This window comes from Bactrocera latifrons, unplaced genomic scaffold, assembly GCF_001853355.1.
Source record: "Bactrocera latifrons isolate USDA-ARS-PBARC rearing strain unplaced genomic scaffold, ASM185335v1 scaffold_242, whole genome shotgun sequence".
Lineage (NCBI taxonomy): Eukaryota > Metazoa > Arthropoda > Insecta > Diptera > Tephritidae > Bactrocera > Bactrocera latifrons.
Window position 1 is genome coordinate 112,890 of NW_017535986.1, and position 19,489 is coordinate 132,378.

Sequence of the window (19,489 nt, forward strand, 5' to 3'; positions counted from 1 at the left end):
TTATAATTCGAAGTCTTATCAATAGTTATAACCTAGAAAACCTCTGAATTCTAACCTAGAAAAGTTTGCTCCTTTCTCACCTACTTTTTTCTTTGTTTCTAACTTTTCCTCTCTTTCTTTATTTTTCTGCCTGTTCTGCCCATCAAGCGAAAAATATAAAAAACTATACTCTAAAAGCTATATTTATTTAATTTCCTTCTAYTTTTATTAACCTTTTCCAAGAAATATTTCATTTCGATACTTTTCCACGCACTTCCATTTTAATTTCGAAATCATATAGTGAAATGAAATAACTAAAWCGAACACTTTGTAAAATAAAAAATATTTTAAACATTTTCTGTCACTAAATACAACTGACAACAGCTTGCGTTAGCAGTAAACTCTCTGTTTGCTGTCTCTGAGAAATACTCATTATCTGCATATAAATATTTAAGCATCGTTCGCAATTATTTATAAACGCGCTTTCAACATTCATTTGATAAATTTATACGCACTACGCTCTAGTTATATAATATTTTAATTGTACAATAATTTTTGTTTTATTTTGTTATAATTTCTTATTAGTATTAATTTAGTATATACAATTATTGTTCATATCTAACATAAGACGGATTTTTGAATAAATTTATTTTTATTTCAACAAATTGCGATTTTTTTAACGCTCAATTTAACTTTTTTTTCAAAGGCGGCAACCACTTTTAAGCGAAGGTGCAAAAACAAAGAGTTGTAGATCCATAATTCCGACCTGTTTTTTCTAATATCTTCGCGTAAACGACACTCAAATAGTATTCCTTGTTGACGGTTTGGCCGGTTGGAAGGAGTTCTGAGTGTACCACAGCTCGATAATTGAATAAAACTGTCAACATAATCTTGACTTTTGACCTGCTTTGACGTAGGTTTTTCGGCTCTGCCTCACCTTTGTCACGATATTCGGTCGATTGATCGTCTGTTTCCGGGTCGCAAGCATAGATCCAAGACTCACCGCCAGTGAGAATACGTTTCATGACATCCTGGTATTCGGAAAGCATTGTTTCGCTGACTTTAACGAGAGATTTTTGAACTCATCGTACTTTCACTTTTCTTATGCCATTTCAAAATGTTTTTCATTGATCTTTCCGATATTCCAACAATGGAAGTAAAATCTCTGACTGTTACTCGTCCATCCACAGGACTAATTCCTTTATTTTATTGACGTGTTGATCATCAGTTTATGTTGATTTTCGTCCTGGACGTGGTTCGTCGTCAACGCGTTYTCGACCCTCTTCGAATAATTTGTACCAATCAAAAACAATTGCTCGTGACAATCACTCCATCAGTTGAGCGGCAACATTGCGATGAGTTCGCTAATTGYTCAAAGCTAGTGAAGGAGTATCTGTCCTCGTTATTGTAACGGCAGAAGTAATTTAGAAGAAMGCTGCCGAGTTAACAGTTTTTGGCCGGAAAACTCAAGGTCCGTTCCGGTTCCGTAAACTTCATCAACAAATTCATTTGGTTGCTTAGTCATAGCGGAATCACTGGCAACTACAAAAACGATGGGCTGCCCAGAGGGGCACCTTTGCAATAACTTTTTTCGTTCTAGCACTTAGCCAATGAACCTTGCGTGCGCTTAGTAGGCTTTATTCGAAAAAATAGCCTCTATCTGACTCCGACATCCTTTTGGCCTGGAATATAACAAAGATCTCTTGCCTTTAACAAAATTCATCTTCCCGCAATCGTAGGGGTTTCTTTCTGGTCACTGTTCAATAGGCATTCWTGCGTTAGGCCTAATAATTGTGTCGGACAATACTCTTAAAAGTTGTATGGAGAAGGGTGAGGTAGAAATATACTGGCACAGCATTTCGGCAACCTTACCTATATTTTCGGCGAACTAGAAGCTATAATCGACATAAATTTRTGATATAATCGGGTCATATTATACAGGTGCTAACAGTCTTGGCTTTCCAAGTGAGATCCATGTTAGCATCGAACTTTTAGCCTAAGTCAATATAACTATTAGCTTTACCAAACCTCTTATAATTGTAGTATTACTCCTCACAATGCACCAAAAAATATTCAAATCGGTCGATCATATGTTCGGTATCGTTTTTTTATAATGAATGATATTAGAGAACACAATATATTGTTTTTATATTATGAATTGCTTGAAAATAGTTTCTCTAAGGTTTTTTTTTTTAATTTTAGCAAGACGGTCCTTTCGTGTTGAAAGCTTGAATTGGTACTATGTTAATGAAATGTTGAYTTCCTGTACTTTGAAGACACCACAGCTATCTACACTCAAATTTCTGCATACATACTTATTGCATAGCAAAAACATAGTACGCAGTTAGGAATAAAGCAGAATGCAACGCTATTGGCTGAAGTCAATGAAATGCATTGAGACGCATTAGGGAGCGCACCCTAAATGCTGGCTGACACAAAGGGATGAAGATTTATTCAAGGATAAAGCATAAGAGAGGAAAAAAATTAATGCACACCAAATGACGACAAAGTTTCCATAAATTAATTAAAACGAGAAAGAATATCAGAATGGACTGAGGGGAGATAAATAATTAAAACTGATAGCGCCGGAGAGTTCTTAAAGTGAGAAAATATATTAAATTAATGATACATGAATCATGCATTTTAAGACCATTTAATCGGATCAAGTTAGCTTGTAGATATGTTTCGACAACCTGTTATTAATATAGCTCTCATAGAAATCATCTCATCTCTATTGACTAAAAACAGGCGATTTTSTCAAGCTTCTGCTGAAACGAAATTAAAAATGATTCGACCTAAACAGAAGCAGGTAATAATYACTTGGTGTCATGCTCCGACATAAGATGAATGATAAGAAGTTTCTTACCCAACTTCCAGAATGGTTTGGTGACAGCATAGATCCGCATTAAAACTTTGGTCGTTGGAGCAATATTGTAACGAAATTCGGTTSATGAGTGATTTTGGGCCAACTCATGTGAAAAACCTGTTTCGAGCCTCATCTTGTATCCACACTTACATGACAGTCGGTCTCAAGGATTTTCAGTTATTCAATTGTATATTACATATATGAATTATAAAATGTTGAGCTTCCGCTGTCATATATAACCCATACATAAGCATTTTATAAAAAAACTTAAATTTTTTTCAATATGAAACGTATAAAAAGTGATGCTACATTATTTTTTGTATTATCATTTTAGGCGACAATATTTAGTTGCGCTTAAAACGTTTTCACTTAAACTTACTTACTTCTACTCGCTGTCCTTTACTATCCATTACTTGACAAGAGCATTAAACACACAAAACAAGGAGATGCAAACAACATTTGACGCTCACTTAAAAGTAAGTGAAAACTTAACGCATACTTAACGCTGCATTCACAGATTTCGGTAGTCGACTTAGTTGTGCGACACAATTTTGCGAAATGTGGTGAAATTTTTAAAGGCGAGTGTCCTTACGACATCATTAGTAGAGTTAGTCATATAAGTTTGGTTGAAAAAAAGGAGCGCAGAAGCGCCAAACCGTACTCGGCCATGCTTAGGCCACCTTTAGTCCCATTGTGCTATCAAGAAGCCCAATATAATAGGTTGTCAAAAAAGTCTTGCGGTATTTTTATTGAATTTTCAATTGTTGATAACATTTTTTTTGATGATTCATGCCCAGCTCTTGACCGATGCTACGGCTGCTACTATGCCGGTCTCTTTCGACCAATTCAATGATTTTATCGCGATTTTCGACACAGGCCTTCCGGAGCGTGGCGCATCTTCGACCACCTCTACACCAGAACGAAAACGTTGAAACCATCCTTGTGTGGTGGAAATGGAAACTGTGTCGTGTTCATAAACTGCACAAATTTTATTGTCGGCTTGAGATGCATTTTTGTCTCTTTGGTAGTAGTACTGTAAAATATGCCGTATTTTCTCTTTATTTTGCTCCATGTTTGCGACGCTATAACTCACGAACAACTTAAAAGAAACGACAATCAATCAAACACGTGTTAGCGCGTGAAATAAGCTTTCCAAAACGGTATAGCATGAACCGATGCGACGAATAAAACWAGAACTACGCGCTCTCAGCGCCAACTAGCGAAAATACCGCCATTTTTTTTTTTGACAACCTAATATTTGGGAGCATAACTTTAATATTCTGGCGTATCATCATTCTCCGTCGAATCTACTCTACTGAGTTCCCAACTTGCCATCAGCATACCGTTAAGTCTGTATGCTTGACATAGCGAGAAAGCTCTATAAAAAGGCTACTTAAACCCAAACTCGAAGCAGCTATCAACGAAGTTGGAGGACTGCTATACAACCTAGCAGCAGAAGGATCAATTCAAAGCCCAATTTTATAGAACATCAGCCTATGACGCCATACTAAAACTTGAAATGCCAGAGGAATCGTACCTAATTGATTAATTAGGTCGGACGCGAGCATGGCTCAGCTCACACAACGTCCAGCACGCTACGGAAAAAACAGAGCTACTACTGCTAACAAATAAGCACATACTCCTCGATATAAGTATGTAAACGACTATGGATATGCTTAGGACACAGAAGGCATAAGACTGGATYGCCGACTAACCTTTTGGCATACGAACGGTAAACGCTGTGGGAGCCAAAGAAATCATCCGATAAAAAYAGGAGCGCAATACAACAAATRAGGAAARATACAATAACAACATGGCAACGAAGATGGRAGGRTGATAGTCGCGTCAGATGGACGGCCACTAATAAAAAACATAAACTCTTGGAYAAGCCGTAAATTTGGAGAAGTCGACTTTTACACAACCCAGCTGTTGTCCGGTCACGGATACTTCAAAAAGTTCCTCCACAGAACGGGAAAAGTGGAAGAGGCGGCATGCTTATACAACGACGCGACAGAGGACAACGCTGAATAAACATTCCTTGAATGCAATGGGAACACATCACCCTAGAAGACCTGGTTGACCGCGGAATATTTAATCATTTGTCATGCTGGAAAGTGAAGCAAACTGAAAAACGCAAAAAAAGTTGTCGAAATCGGCATATAACTTCACCTGCCCACCAATAATATATTATATATAACAAACTTATTTATTAAACTGAAAAATCTATAACGAACGACTTTATTAATTACTTACTTCATAGATTACAGACGATGTTTAAACAATAAAAATATTAAATTTTAATAATTTCAAACACTATATTACTTTTGTAAAAAAATCGGTGTATCATAACTAGTCAGTGGACAACGAGTCTCGCAAATGAAATATTTTTCGGCATCGCAACGATCATTACTCCACTGACCATTCGCCAAAAGCGACAAACAACTTCTGTCACGTAGWATTTCAAACGGTTTACCAAGCGCCCATCTATTATAGGTAATAGGGCGACCTATGCTTAACCAAACCCAACGATTGTTGTCAGCAAGCTTTGAACCGGATAGCCAAAATTCTTCATTGTTGGAAGCGAGACCTGCATGTAATAATAGAAAGACTTATGAGTAAACTATGAATTAACTGCTGAGAACCATATATTATAAAGGACTTGCCCGTATTCGACAAATATTCCTCCAACAAATCATTCTCCGCTTTCGTATTTATGCTGGCCAATGATAGTCCTTGATAACCGCAAATCTCATGKGCTTTAAACCAATTTGCCCTAATATAGGCCACAACAACAAATGTTTTATCACGTAGTAGACCTGGAAAAGCACGATAGCTRTTGGATTCATCCAAAGCTTGAATGGTGAAGTTTGGAAATATTAAATCCTCATTTGAACCCTGTGTGCCATTATCGGCGATCAGATTTTGTGTAACAAAGCAGAGGAAGAATATGGCTAWAACGTGTTTTAACATTTTGTAAATAAAATATGAAATTTGTATAAAAAAGTTGGAAATAAACTGTTGAAACTGATTTTAGGTRTGGAACTGTGCGTTTTTATAGCTTTTAAGACAATTTAAGGGTTTCAAAAGACTGTTGAGTGAAAAGTAACTAGCAAGTGGCATTAATCATTGTCATTGCTTATCGCCGATATTCGGAGAATTCTGTCACAAGGCTCATTAGTGAACATTTTCGCGCTTCATTTGACTTAGAGAACGAAAGTGTTTAGATTTGATGAATAAAATTTAGTCACGTGTGAAATAATCAGTAAACGTGCTGATAGACAAACAACGTGAAGCATAATAAATTTAAAAAATTCTAGTAAATGTCGTTTGTCTCTATTAGTATTATTGTTTTCTATKAATGTTATGTGCTATTCTCCTTAATTTTGGGCTAAATAATGGGTAGTCGAACAAGTATTTTCGTATTTCTAATTAAACTTATATTTTTATATTTATACTAATAAATAAATAAATAAATATTTACCATTTTGGGCGACCTTTTTTCCGCCAGAGACATTATTTCATTAGCGTAAATCTTTTCTAATTTCTCGGCGAAAGACTGCGACAAGTAATTTTCACAGGCTGCTCTTTAAGTCAACTTTAGTCCATTAAGGGAGTTCTACATTGACCGAAAGAAATGCCAGTCTTATGGGGCAAGGTCAAGACTATTTGGTGGATGCATCAAAACTCCATTCAAGCTCTCCCATTTTTTACCGAGTCATCAACGATGTGTGTGGTCTAGCGTTGTCCTGATGAAAGGCGAAGCACTCTCTGTTGAACAGTTCTGGCCGTTTTTTTCGATTGCTTGCTTCAATCTCATCAATTGTTGACAGTAAAATGTAGAATCAATCGTTCGACCAGGCTAAAGTAGCACATAGTGGATGATTCCTTTGCAATCCCACCAAACACTCGGCATAACCTTTCGAGGTGTCAATCCTGGCCTTGGCATGCTTGGACCATGATCTTTTTCGCATATTATTGTTACCATTCGTTTCAAAAATGGGTCGATTTCATTTCTTTTCAGCAAAGAATTACAATTACAAAATAATTTGGTACCCAAACATCAAGCTTCTTTTTGTAGCCAGCCTTTTTTGAAGGGTTCAAACCCATTTGATGGTGAGTGATAATTTATTTAGCGATGTTACTTTTGTGATGGTCCTGGTCAATCTTTTCATCTTTCACATCGAAATTTCCAGAAYGAAAGCGTACGAACCAAAGTTATGGTACACGAATTGATACAGCATCGTCTCCATAAACTTCACAAGTTTTATTGGTGGCTTACGTGGCATTACTCCCTTTGTTATACAAAAATTTCAAAATATAGCGGATTTCAACATWATTTTCACTCATTTTTGAACAGCTGTAACTTTTTTTCAACTTCCCCACATTATTATTATTTTTTTTGTTTTGGTTAAATGAAGCTAAAAATCTCACCTTTTCAACACTATGTGGTATGACACAATGTGATGGGTGGCACTGGAGATATACGACTGCAACGACACCTAATATGAAAAGACTTTGTGTTCCCAATTTGTGGGTTCGAGAAAGCTTTGTGCGAAGTTGATGATTCGGAGCGGTGTTTGGAGATGTTTCAATGTAATAAACTCGAGTTTTTGCGTCGATATGTAACGGCGGATGAAAAATTACTCCATCATTTTAGTTTGAAGTCCAATCGACAGTCGTCTGAATGGACCGCACACAATGAACTCGCCACAAAGCATGGGAGAACGAAAYAGTCGGCTGGGAAGGTTATGCCTCTGTATTTTGGGATGCGCATGGAATAATTTCAATAGAAAAGGGAAGAACCAACAACAGCGATTATTACATAACGTTATTGGACCGTTTGAAGGACGGAATCGCCGAAAAACTGAAATAAAAGAAAGTGGTGTTTCCCCAAGACAATGCACCGTGTCAAAAGTCAGTGAAAACTATAACAAAACTCCATAAAGTGAGTCTCGAATAGCTTTCGCATCCACTGTATTTTCCATACCTGGCACCCAGCGACAATTATCTGTTGTCAGACCWCAAAAGATTGCTCGATGCGAAGAAAATGGTGATCGCCGAAACTGAGKGCTATTTYGAAACAAARGACAAATCGTACTACAACTAGTAAGGAAGGGCTAAGTTCGRGTGTAACCGAACATTTAATACACTTACAGCTTGCCAAAATTAAAGATCCGGAAACTCCTTCAGGTGGCTGGTTAGTGGAGTGGGAGCCGGAGTTTAATGCTCGAAGATTTCAAGCTTCCATATTACCGGAATGGTCTTCTAGACGAAAGACTTTGCGAAAACCGACTAAGAAATCTAACAACGCAAGAAATAACATAAAGGCTAGGKAACTAGAAATACGGAAATCACGAAAAACGATATACTATGAAATGTCCAAAAGGGCTGACCGAGCGATCAAACGCTAGAATGCCTTAGGAGCATGCAGGATCACCAAGATCATACGCCGAAGACAAACATGCAACCTTTTTAAGCGCATGTTCTTCAAAGGAAATGACGGAAACTTGTGGGTCTAATGAGATATGCTTCTATCCAGCATTATCTAGAACTCGTTTTAGATATCCAGAAGCCTCGAAATTGAAGAGACTAGATGAAATAGCAAAAGTAGATACCATACCGCTTTTAAAGTTCCCAGCTCAAATTACACCGAACCTGTATCTGGTATTACTAAGTACCAGTAGGTCCATGTATGGCGTTACAGACGGTCAGTAAAACCTTTTCTTCACCCACACTCTCAACAAATTGTAAAATAAGTAATAGCTATTTCGACCTACACACTCTCTCTCTCTTCTTCCTGCCATTAGCATTTAGTCGTTGTACTCATTAAGCAAATAACGTCGATTAACGGTTAAACAAAGAACACTAAAGAGACAACTAATAAAAGTAGCAGATAGTTAGACTGAGCGCGAACGCTCGCAAGTGAGTAACAAAGTTTTCAAATAAGCTACAACTACACAGCATCACGAACGGCGGAGCAGATTTCGCCGAAGGTTGCATAAAATATACGGACTCCTGCTCATCCAAGACTAAGCAACGCTGCCACAGTTTTATTTTACACTCCRTTGTTAAATTTTATCACCAATTCCCCGTTTTGTGGCGGCAACTAATTCAGCTKCAGCTTTGACAGTTTTACTTTATTCTAAATGCAATTGCACGCAACTTAATGAAACACATTTGCCGCAATGTGTTGCAGCATTTGCACTRGGATTTTTGCTATGATTTTCATTTCCATTGTCATTATGCAATGATTAACTTAAAACGTTCATTTAAGTCGTTCATCGTTTTTGCAATTAGTAGGAGTAACGGTATTTAAGTTTTATTGCTGTACCATTTCGACGAAGTGACAACAAATGTTTCGTTGGGGACTCAAGTTGCTTAAGAATAGATTGAATGTTGAAAATTGAAGGTTGAAAGGAAAATATACCCCGGCTCTTAAAAAAAAAAATAATTCAACATAATTCTAAAAGAAGGATTTCATATCTTGACTTGGACCATAATCTCTGTTAAATTCCTTGAAGGTAACTTGTGAAATACAGAAGATTTCCGCTTCCGACAAATGAGTAGCTTCAACTATTTTCAGAATATATAGCCAGATGGACCGACAGACTAACATAAATCATTAAATCGACTCAGCTCGCCAAGCAGGACCTTACAGAGTGTCCTGTTCAGGACATTCACATATTTAACAACTCGAACGAAATTTCACGACAGAAGTTCAACTAGGTAATTAACGACATATATTCCAAAGTAAATAACTATCTCACCGATCTTTCGGTAAGCAGCCGGATAGTTTTCTCCATTAAATTTACAGCTATCATATTCATGACCCAAACAAGGGAGTACAGACTGGATTTAACAACACAGTCGATGACATTAAAATTCCGACTGTCAACAACTCCAAGATTTTAGGCGCTATACATGACAACCTGTGCTCAGTGCCAGTGCTAAAGTGAAAAGCCGCAACAAAATCGTCAAGTCGCTAGACGACAGCAGCTGGTAAAAGACAAAGAAACTTTGTTGGCAATATACAAGGCAAGTTGTCGGTCGATCATCAACTACGCAGAACCGATATGGTCGCCTGGATTTAGTCAAAAGTAGAGGAAGAAGCTTCAGACGTGGCAGAACTCGGTACGATTGCAGAATGCCTCTTGATATCTCCGGTCGAACACATACCAATAGTGTGATCTGTATGTTTTCGATGAAGAAACACAAATACTCTGGTTATCCAACCATAGTTGAGCTATCATTCTCAATCCCTACTCCAGCGCTCACGTCGAATACCCTGGATAACTTGAGCCACTTTGAGTGTGATGCTTTAATCAAACAGTATGGAATACAGGTTCGCGGCTTGAGTAAAAAAGTGAGCTTGTTGTGGCCACTCTGAGCTATTCGATTTAAGGGTTGCACAAGGTTGAAGCGTTTGTCCAACAGGTGATGCGGCTGTAAGCGGCGTCTGTTTTGGAGTAAGCTGCTCACTGTATAAACGTTATCAATAAAACTTTCTCCCAAGCTGAGGTTGTGCCACTGATACAAGACGAAGCAAACAGCTTAATGTTGGCAATAAAATCATAGACAATCCTGGAACCAGCGGATGTAGAAACTGATCTGTAAAAGGTCCATCTTGAAAACTTTACCCTGAGGTAATACGAAAGTGGTTCCTGAGCTTCGTAAAACTTTTATGGGAAAAGGAGAGTGGAGAGAGAGTCAATGAGTTAATGGGACACGAATTTTCCAGCACCGGAGAATTCCAGTCTATAGAACACGAGCYAAATAGCTTGATGTTGGCAACAGAATCAAAAACCGTGGAAGCAGGAGGAAATGGAAAATGTTCTGTAATACGTCCGTCTTGAAAACTTTGCCCTGAGGTAATGCGAAAGCGGTTCCTGTGCCGAAAACATTTTTTGAGAAGTTGGGTTAATTCAATGGCTACACCACTCACCTAAGAAGACGATCCCTATATACAACGAATGCATTTTAGCACCTCTTGTGGTCTAAAATTAAAAAAGAACATGTAAACATTTTTTTATATCTACAGAAGTGTGATCTTTCTGTTGGATATCAGTCGTAATACGTAAACTCAACTTATCTAAGAGTATAACTGTTACATTCTGCTATACTAATAGTTTGTTTAAAAAAAAGTCTTGCGGTATTTTTATTGAATTTTTTTCAATTTTCAATTGTTCAAAAAAATTTTTTTGATGACTCATATCCAGCTCTTGACCGATGCTACGGCTGCTACTATGCCGATCTCTTTCGACAAACTCAGCGATTTTATCGCAATTTTCGACGACAGGCCTTCCGAAGCGTGGCGCATCTTCGACCACCTCTACACCAGAACGAAAACGTTGAAACCATCGTTGTGTGGTGGAAATGCAAACTGTATCGGGTCCATAAACTGCACAAATTTTATTGGCGGCTTAAGATGCATTTTTGCCTTTATCGTAGTAGTACTGTAAAATATACCGTATTTTCTCTTTATTTTGCTCCTTGCTTGCGAAGCTATAGCTCACGAACGACTTAAAAGAAACGACAATTAAACAAACACGTGTTAGCGCGTGAAATGAGCTTTCCAAAAAGGTATAGCATGACCCGATGCGACGAATAAAACTAGAACTACGCGCTCTCAGCGCCAACTAGNATTTTGCTCCATGTTTGCGACGCTATAACTCACGAACAACTTAAAAGAAACAACAATCAATCAAACACGTGTTAGCGCGTGAAATAAGCTTTCCAAAACGGTATAGCATGAACCGATGCGACGAATAAAACTAGAACTACGCGCTCTCAGCGCCAACTAGCGAAAATACCGCAAGACTTTTTTGACAACCTAATATTAAGTCAGTTTACCACACGCTAGAAAAGTCATAGATCTCATATGTCTGCAGGTGTGTAATTATTAAGTACATTTTAAAATAAATGTTACGCTCCAGCAAAGCAATATTCGTGCGAAATTAACTACCTTGTCATTTGCGCTAAAAACTTGAGTTGTAAAAATTAATTAGCGTAATTAATTTGGAGTTTCATTAAATTAAAACWGCAGCAAATGGCAAAGGTGGCAATTTCGCGCACTTATTTCGACGCAACCACTCATTTTCTTACGCGCTCTTTTCCCGCTTCATTGTCACTGCAGTGTTGCAGAAACGCTGCCCCTCATTCGCCAAGCGGCAGCAAATACAAAAGACATTACCTTTTGTGCAAAGTTGAAATGCGCCATTCAAAGTAGTGTCATAACTTCCAACTGCTGCTGTCAATTTTCGCTTACACACACAAATCGGGCATATCGATGTCGAATTGAGAAGGGAGCAGTGTGCAGTCTTGTTCAAAACTCACCTTAATATAGAAAGTTCRCACCCAAGCAAGAAAGGTAAACGAGGTTGCGTATACGCCACGACACACACATAGCAAGCACAAAAACTCTCGAAACGCATTTTATGCACCGCCAGCGCATTACACAGCAGCACAATGCTAATCTAGTGAAAGTTGATGAGCGTCAAGGTAATTCGCGTATTGAATGATGCTAAGATTTCCTTTGCGTGCTTGTACTATATTTTAGTGTGCCACAGCACGCATTTAATGCCATCGGAAATCCTTTAAGCACTGCAGTTCGACTGTAACTTTATGTGCATGCCAAGTGAATGCCAATAAATGCTACCTGCCACATGCTATTTATGGCAAAAAGTTATAGGTAACGCAACATATATATGTGTGTGTGTAGAATGTAAAGAGTGAGTTCATGATTTAAGCAACACAATCAACATTTAGTTTCTTCTTCTTTATTATTGAGGTAGACAATTGTTCTTAATTTTCGCTGTTTCCTTGTCCTTTTTCTCCTGGTCTTTCCAATGTAGTAGAGGTCTTCCTCTGCTTCCGCCGGCGGGTACTGCGTCGAATACACTCAGAACTGGAGAGTTTTATCCATTCGTCTGACATCCAGCCTAGCCGCTGTCTCTTAATTCGCTGAGCTATGTCAATGCCGTCGTATATCTCATACAGCTCATCGTTGCATCGACTGCGGTATTCGCCGTTGCAAAGCGCAAAAGACCATAAATATTCCGCAGAACCTTTCTCTCGAAAACTCGTAATGACAGCTCATCAATTGTTGTCATCACCCATGCTTCTGCACCATATAACAGGACGGGATTGATGAGTGACTAGCAGAATTTGGTCTTTGCTAGTCGACAGAGGACGTGTTTTTTTACGTTGCGGGTCCCAAACTCAATGCTCAGAGCTGAAGCAGAATGATTCGCCTTCTCACTTTACTTCGCCTTCAAACGGATGTTTTTTGGTTACCCAGAGGTTACTTGGTCCAAGACCGGAAGTCGTGGGCTGCTTGAGCCGTATATAAAAGAATCGTTTCTTGCCACTCCCAAATGAATGGCACTCAGAGAACTTTTCTTACTTGCGTGAACATCTACACATGGCTCTATCATCCTCGACTCGTAGAATATCCTCACACCAATTTCGACAATTTAGTTTCTTTTGAAAACCGAATCGGAAGCCATCTGGTTTTGAATCCATTCACCRAATGTGCGAGCCACTTAATAATCGTTCGGCTTCAATTTTTACATGAGTTAGATTTTGTAAGCCCGCGAAGCAAGATTCTCACGAAATGTGCTGGCTGGGCACAACTCTAATTGCTGAATACGATGGCAGACGGACTTATTCGGGTCTTCTTAGATAATCTGCTGCACAGCTTTAATATCGTCTTCGGTGCACCCTATACGATGTCTCAAAGTTTAATTCAAGAAACAGCTTTCAAAAAATACAACTCTAGAAAAAATAGTCATTGAAAACCACAAGTCTAAAAAGAACACCCTTTACATACGAATTAATGAGTGTCAGACATACCTCTCAAAGCATGGCGAGTCGAAACCATTGTAAACTTTATTTTTATTATACTTTAAATAGGTGTCACCTACCTATATTGCCATTGCCTACAAATTGTCTACTTCGACCAATTCGGCCGTGGCGGTAGCGAAAATGTCAGTCCTTGCTCTGTCGCGGTGGAAGAGTTCTCATTTTTCGCTAACCCAGCGTCGAATCGACCCAATAAGACGACAAAGTAGAGACCGTTTTGCCCTTCTCCAAGTAGTTGAAATAGATGACTTCTTCTTAATCCGCGAGAACAATCTTTCCGACTTGCAGATGTACCTTCGCTTTCTTCGTTGCAGGCTCCATCAGTGACGTTCACCTGTTTCGACTGTGCTTAAGTCTCCAGTACATGTACACCGAAGAATTCATGTTTTGTCGACGATCACTACGCGACGTAGAAACTCTTGTGAATAGCGCTTTGAAAAGATGTGGCGCTGCAATAAAGTTGTTTCCCGGTTGTAAGTGCTCTTTTGGATTTTTGTTGGGCGCGACGCCTGGATGTTGCTCAGAAACCAAGGTACGTGCACATTGAAACTTATTAGATCACATTTTAACGATCATCTTGGCTGGAGAAGAGTCAGGATGTACAGCATACAAGCGCATTTAGTTTTCATAGCGCCATTTCCCTTCCAAAAACAAACACGACCTCTTCTACACTCCCTTTAAAAGTAACTAGTATGTTGAAATTTTTACACTAGTTTAGATCGTAGAGTTATTTCAATACTCGATGGATCTCACTTGGACAGATATTTGTCCTGCTCATAGATCGACGAAGCATTTTGAACTTGTCACAAATTTATTAAGACAGTCAATATCAAAGCCAACGCCTTCGCTAGGCTATACAAAGGTGTGTCTACTAAAATATTTCAATCTCAGTCTGRCAAAAGCTGGACTATAAGGAGAAARTGACAAGATGATTCCACCACGCCTTCCTCCATACACCTTTGGCAAAGAGCGATTATCAAAGTATTCAGTCGCACCGCGTGATTACCTATTGGACGGTAGTTAGTTCGGAGGACCTCTTTTGGTTAATTTTAGGCCAGAMGAATTTCACAGTCGCACAAGTTCTGTTTGTTTCCTAGCAGTTGCCAAGCAACCTGTAAGTCCGTAGGCCTTGAACGCAATAGAAGATCGGTCCCAATCAAGCCCAATTAGAGTAAGGATGTAATGTACTGCTTGACTAGTTTTGACTTACTTACTTTGCGAGCTCAAAGCCAGCTCGGCTATCGTAATGAAGGAGACTGCACGTCGGATCATGCATAACCATTTAATTTTCTGCAAATCCCGAACTATTTTCGTTACCAAACACTGACGCTTGCTGGGTGCAAACCATTTGTTGAACTCCTATTGTGAGTTCGACTCTAGAATATTGTCCTTCAGCGTGTTGGCTGTCACATTAGCAAACACACGTCAATTTTTTTTTTTTAATTTATATTTTTTTATCATTTCACCTTTTTTCTGCACTGCATATATCACACTGTAACTACTCTTATATATGTGTATGTGTTAATGCATGCATGGTATGCCATCGGTAAGTGGATTTGCCGCGCGCGAAATTGACTGCATTTCAATCGAATCCGCAGCGTTTCTCAAAGCGAGGGCGTCAATAATGTTGCACTCATCCATAAAAATAAAAAAACGAAGCTTTTATATACACAAATAGTATATAGAAAACCAAACAGCATTTTGCTCGTACAAAAAAAAATAATGGCAAATTTGAAAATATTCACGCTCAAATGGCTGTAGGTGTGTCACGCATTGGCGGAAAATGCTGCATTTGCGAGTTTCGTTCGCATGCCTTGTGTGAGTTTCGTGCTACTGCGCCATATAATGGCAATTGTTGTTTTATTTTTCATGCTGCCAATAGCGCATATTCACTTTTCTGCATTTCAGCTTCGAATGCCAAGCATTTAACACTCCCTCCATTTGTGCTGTGCCGCCATTGTTGTTGCTGTTGCGCTTTTACACTTTTTAGTTTTATGATTGCTCGCTGCCATTTAACTTTTTCACTTGTTGGTCTCATGCCACTTCCTTTCCGTTCCTAACTCACAAAGTTCTCGCACAATGCAACAAGGTCGATTCAATGTCATAACTGTTGATGCCACGGTTGGTGCATGTAGCGTAGAAATAAACTGAAAACGAAATAAATGTAAATTGAGTAAACTGAAAAAGCTTGGAATACCTCAATCCAAAGCCGGAGAAGGGCTAAAAACTTCGAAACTTTAAATAAATTTGGTCAATACATGAGTTATATATGAGTTGATCCAAAGAGGAGAAAGGAAAGTATCGCAGTTGGACTGATTATGACCATATGTTGCTTACTCTTCAGGTATTTGCTCCACACTCGATGGGAAAGTGCTGTAATGGCTACGTCATAAGCTTGCAAAACCGATGGTTTTCTGTCAACCAAATACTCAATTCATGCATATGACCTCCTAATCTCTGGTGATCCTACCATATTTGAATTGTACGCTCTCAGAAATATTTCAGTGAACCTTAACMTTAATCGCTTTGGATTTCATGGGTATGTAGTCCAGGCCTGTTGTCTCTTTATAACTCTGTATGCCGGTATCCTCACGCAAGATGGACGCAATGCCTTGCTAATAAGTTGTCAATCTTTGCTATGCGCATTAGACTACTGTAGATCTGACGGYACTGAATAATAACCTGATCTCGGCTTGAAAAATTTGGTTGGCTTTCTGGTGCCAATTGCTTATACCAAGTGTAGACAGTTCTTTTCCACCAGATCTTCATTACCAGTGCTTCAACTGGCGGATGCTCAGCCAAAAGCACTCAAAGTTGGAGTGTTCTGATCTACCCGGACAACATGATCCGACCAGTCTAGCCGCTATCGCTTGATTCAGTGAACTGTGTCAGTGTCGTCGTATACCATATTAAATTTCTTTGTTTTATTATCGACCAATATATGGCCTCGATCTGAAAATTGTCAATTTTAGCTTAAGTCTAGTYTTGTCCTGATTTCAACTATTCTTTTTGCTGTTTTCGAGCCTTTAATATACGCATTTAGAATGAAGTTCGTCAATTTGGTAATATCATCTCTAGAAATAATTTTATACAGTATGATCTCCCCTTTGCCATATTTTTCTGGCGTCATGCTCAGAATTGRACTTGTTTACAGTTGCTTTAATATTATTAAGAATAAACTTTGAAAGTCCTTCAAAAACTACAGAAGGTATATGGTGGGAGAAAAATGGAGATGAGAGGATGGAGGGAATACTTCTCCGCCTACAGAACCGCAGCGAAAGTGTATATCTGGAGATGGCGAGAACGATTCCCCAACCGGTGACGATCCAATAGATGTTTCATTGCCCGACTATGATGAGGTTCAAATAGCAATTACCCGCCTGAAGAACAACAAAGCGGCAGGTGCAGATAAATTAACGGCCGAGCTATTCAAATACGAATGCGAAGAACTGACAAGGTGCATGCATGGTCAGATGAAACCATGACCAGACGATTGAAACCAAAGTGTGCTTTGCCCAATCCACAAAAAGGAGGACACCACAATCTGCTCCAATTACCTTGGGATAAGCTTCCTTAAAGGTCTTCCCGAGACTGAAGCCTACCATCAGCAAACTGATTGCACCTTGTTAGTGTAGCTATCGACCAGATTTTCGCCTCGCGCCAAATCTTGGAAAAAACCCATGAAAATAATATCAACACACACCAACTCTTCATCGATTTTAAAGCCGGCTTTAACAGCGCCAAAAGAAACTGCTTCTATTCCGCTATACTCGTGTCTCAACTTGGTGTTCGGCAAAACTAATACGACTGTGTAAGCTGACGTTAAGCAACACCAAGAGGTCCATCATGAAAGGACTTTTTCGAGCCGTACGATACAAAGCAAGGTTTCAGACAAGGGGACTCCTTTAATTTGTTGCTGCAAAAAGTRCCGTTAGTTCTGCTTTCTCCAAACTGGGTAACGAAGCGAAGCCTTTGGATCTAGGTTTGAACGAGAAGAAAAGGAAATATCTTCTCTCCTCATACAAACAGTCGTCTCACGCCACTGTTGACAGTCATAACAAACGAAGTCATAAATAATTTCGTCGATTTTGGAACCAGCAATAACACCAAAAACAACGTCAGCCTCAAAATCCGACGCAGACTAACTCTTATCAACAGGTGCTACTTCAGACTACGTAGGAAATTGAGAAATATAGTCCTCTCGACGAATAAAGGTCCAACTCTACATGTTCCTCAGCATTCCCGAGTTCGAGGAAAAAGTTTTGGAGAAGATTCATTGTCCTTTACTAATTGATAATGGCGAATACCGCAGTCGATAAACCATGAGCTGTACGAGATATACTGAGACATTGATATAGTTCAGCAAATCAAGAGACAGCTTRCTTCGCTGGCTGGGTCAAGTTGTCCGAATGGAAGAGAACACTCCAGCTTTGAAAGTTTTCGATTTATTAATGTGAAATATACAAATATAYTTAAAATATTTCAATTAACCACAATGAGCCGTGTATTAAATATTGGTCCAAACTATTAAATATTTCTTATTTATCAAAATATAAAATATTTCTTATATTAAGCCAGTATATTTAATACAAAGAAGGAGGCTATTTATGGATTTAGACTGAAAAAAAAATTTTAATTGATGAACCCAAAAAATATATAAAATTAAAAATATTAAATTGTATTTTTTATATATAAATCAATTTCGTTCCGCGTTATTTGGCACTGTTTTTATAACAGCCCGGCTAGCTCAGTCGGTAGAGCATGAGACTCTTAATCTCAGGGTCGTGGGTTCGAGCCCCACGTTGGGCGACTGTATTTTTTTATAAAATTTTAACAAAAAATTAATTTAGCTAAAGATATGTGGTTCAAAAGACATACTGTTTTCTACTCTAGGCCAAAAAGATCTAGCAGGAGCAGATMTCGTCGCAAAATGCCAATCGAGATCCAACTTGGTCGCTTTCCAATATGGGTGAGACGACGGTGGCTCCTCTCCCCAGCTCGTAGGGTTTATAGTTGCAAGCGATTCCCATATAACAAGACACCCAAACTAGTCTGATGATAAGGTGCTTAATGTTATTTCTGGCGAAGAAAAATCTCCTTTATTAGCTTAAAACGCACAACGCCGATCTGCTGTCGGTTGCATGCTTATCTTCCTGAAAGCGACTGCACTTTGTAACAGTATGTTTACTGTGGCCTTAATAGCAGCAGACAGAGAACTCCTTACAGTAAACTACCCCTTCAAACTTAGGAAAAGTTCAACCCAGCCGTGAAGAAGCTCACTGCACATCTTCTCCAGCTTCACGGGTTCCACATCAAGTTTCGATTCCATATAAAACTTGTCAATGGCTTTAACCAACTCCTMCGGTGCACATTGTTGAAGACAGATGTCGAAAAAGATGCTTAGAACGAATTCTTGGTGCATAAGTGCTACGACAGTACATGGTGTAAAGCACTGTCGACCCACCTGACTTTGATATAAGCATCCTGTACCCTTAACAGTTTACTCCTCGGTATTCTGCGTCTGACGTACAGACAAAAATGTTTCTTCCACGTTTTCAACAGAATCGAGGATAGGGTAATGGAACTGAAACCTTTGGCACCGTGAGAGTCCCTTCCAGAATTGGCAGAAGCGCCATCTTAAACAGTCTCCAGGACCTCAACTTGGACCGATTTCCCAATGTCTGCTTAACAGCCATCTGTATTTTAAGTTCTGGTTGACTTAACCAAGACTACTTTTTTCGATAAAGGACCTTTTAATTCCAGCATTAAACAAGATATCGAAAT

At 38.9% G+C, this 19,489-nt stretch overlaps 1 protein-coding gene and 1 non-coding gene across 2 annotated transcripts; one reads left to right on the forward strand and one right to left on the reverse strand.

Moving 5' to 3' along the window:
* Positions 1-5,087: 5,087 nt before the first annotated feature.
* On the reverse strand, positions 5,088-5,830 carry LOC108969163 (lithostathine-like). Its single transcript, XM_018933723.1, has 2 exons — positions 5,509-5,830; positions 5,088-5,432 (listed from the first exon to the last, which is right to left on the reverse strand). Exons 1-2 carry the CDS (start codon positions 5,813-5,815, stop codon positions 5,164-5,166), a joined length of 576 nt encoding a protein of 191 aa, XP_018789268.1. The 5' UTR covers positions 5,816-5,830; the 3' UTR covers positions 5,088-5,163.
* Positions 5,831-18,441: 12,611 nt separating this feature from the next.
* On the forward strand, positions 18,442-18,514 carry Trnak-cuu. Its single transcript has one exon. It is a non-coding gene; the product is annotated as a tRNA-Lys (tRNA).
* Positions 18,515-19,489: the final 975 nt, after the last annotated feature.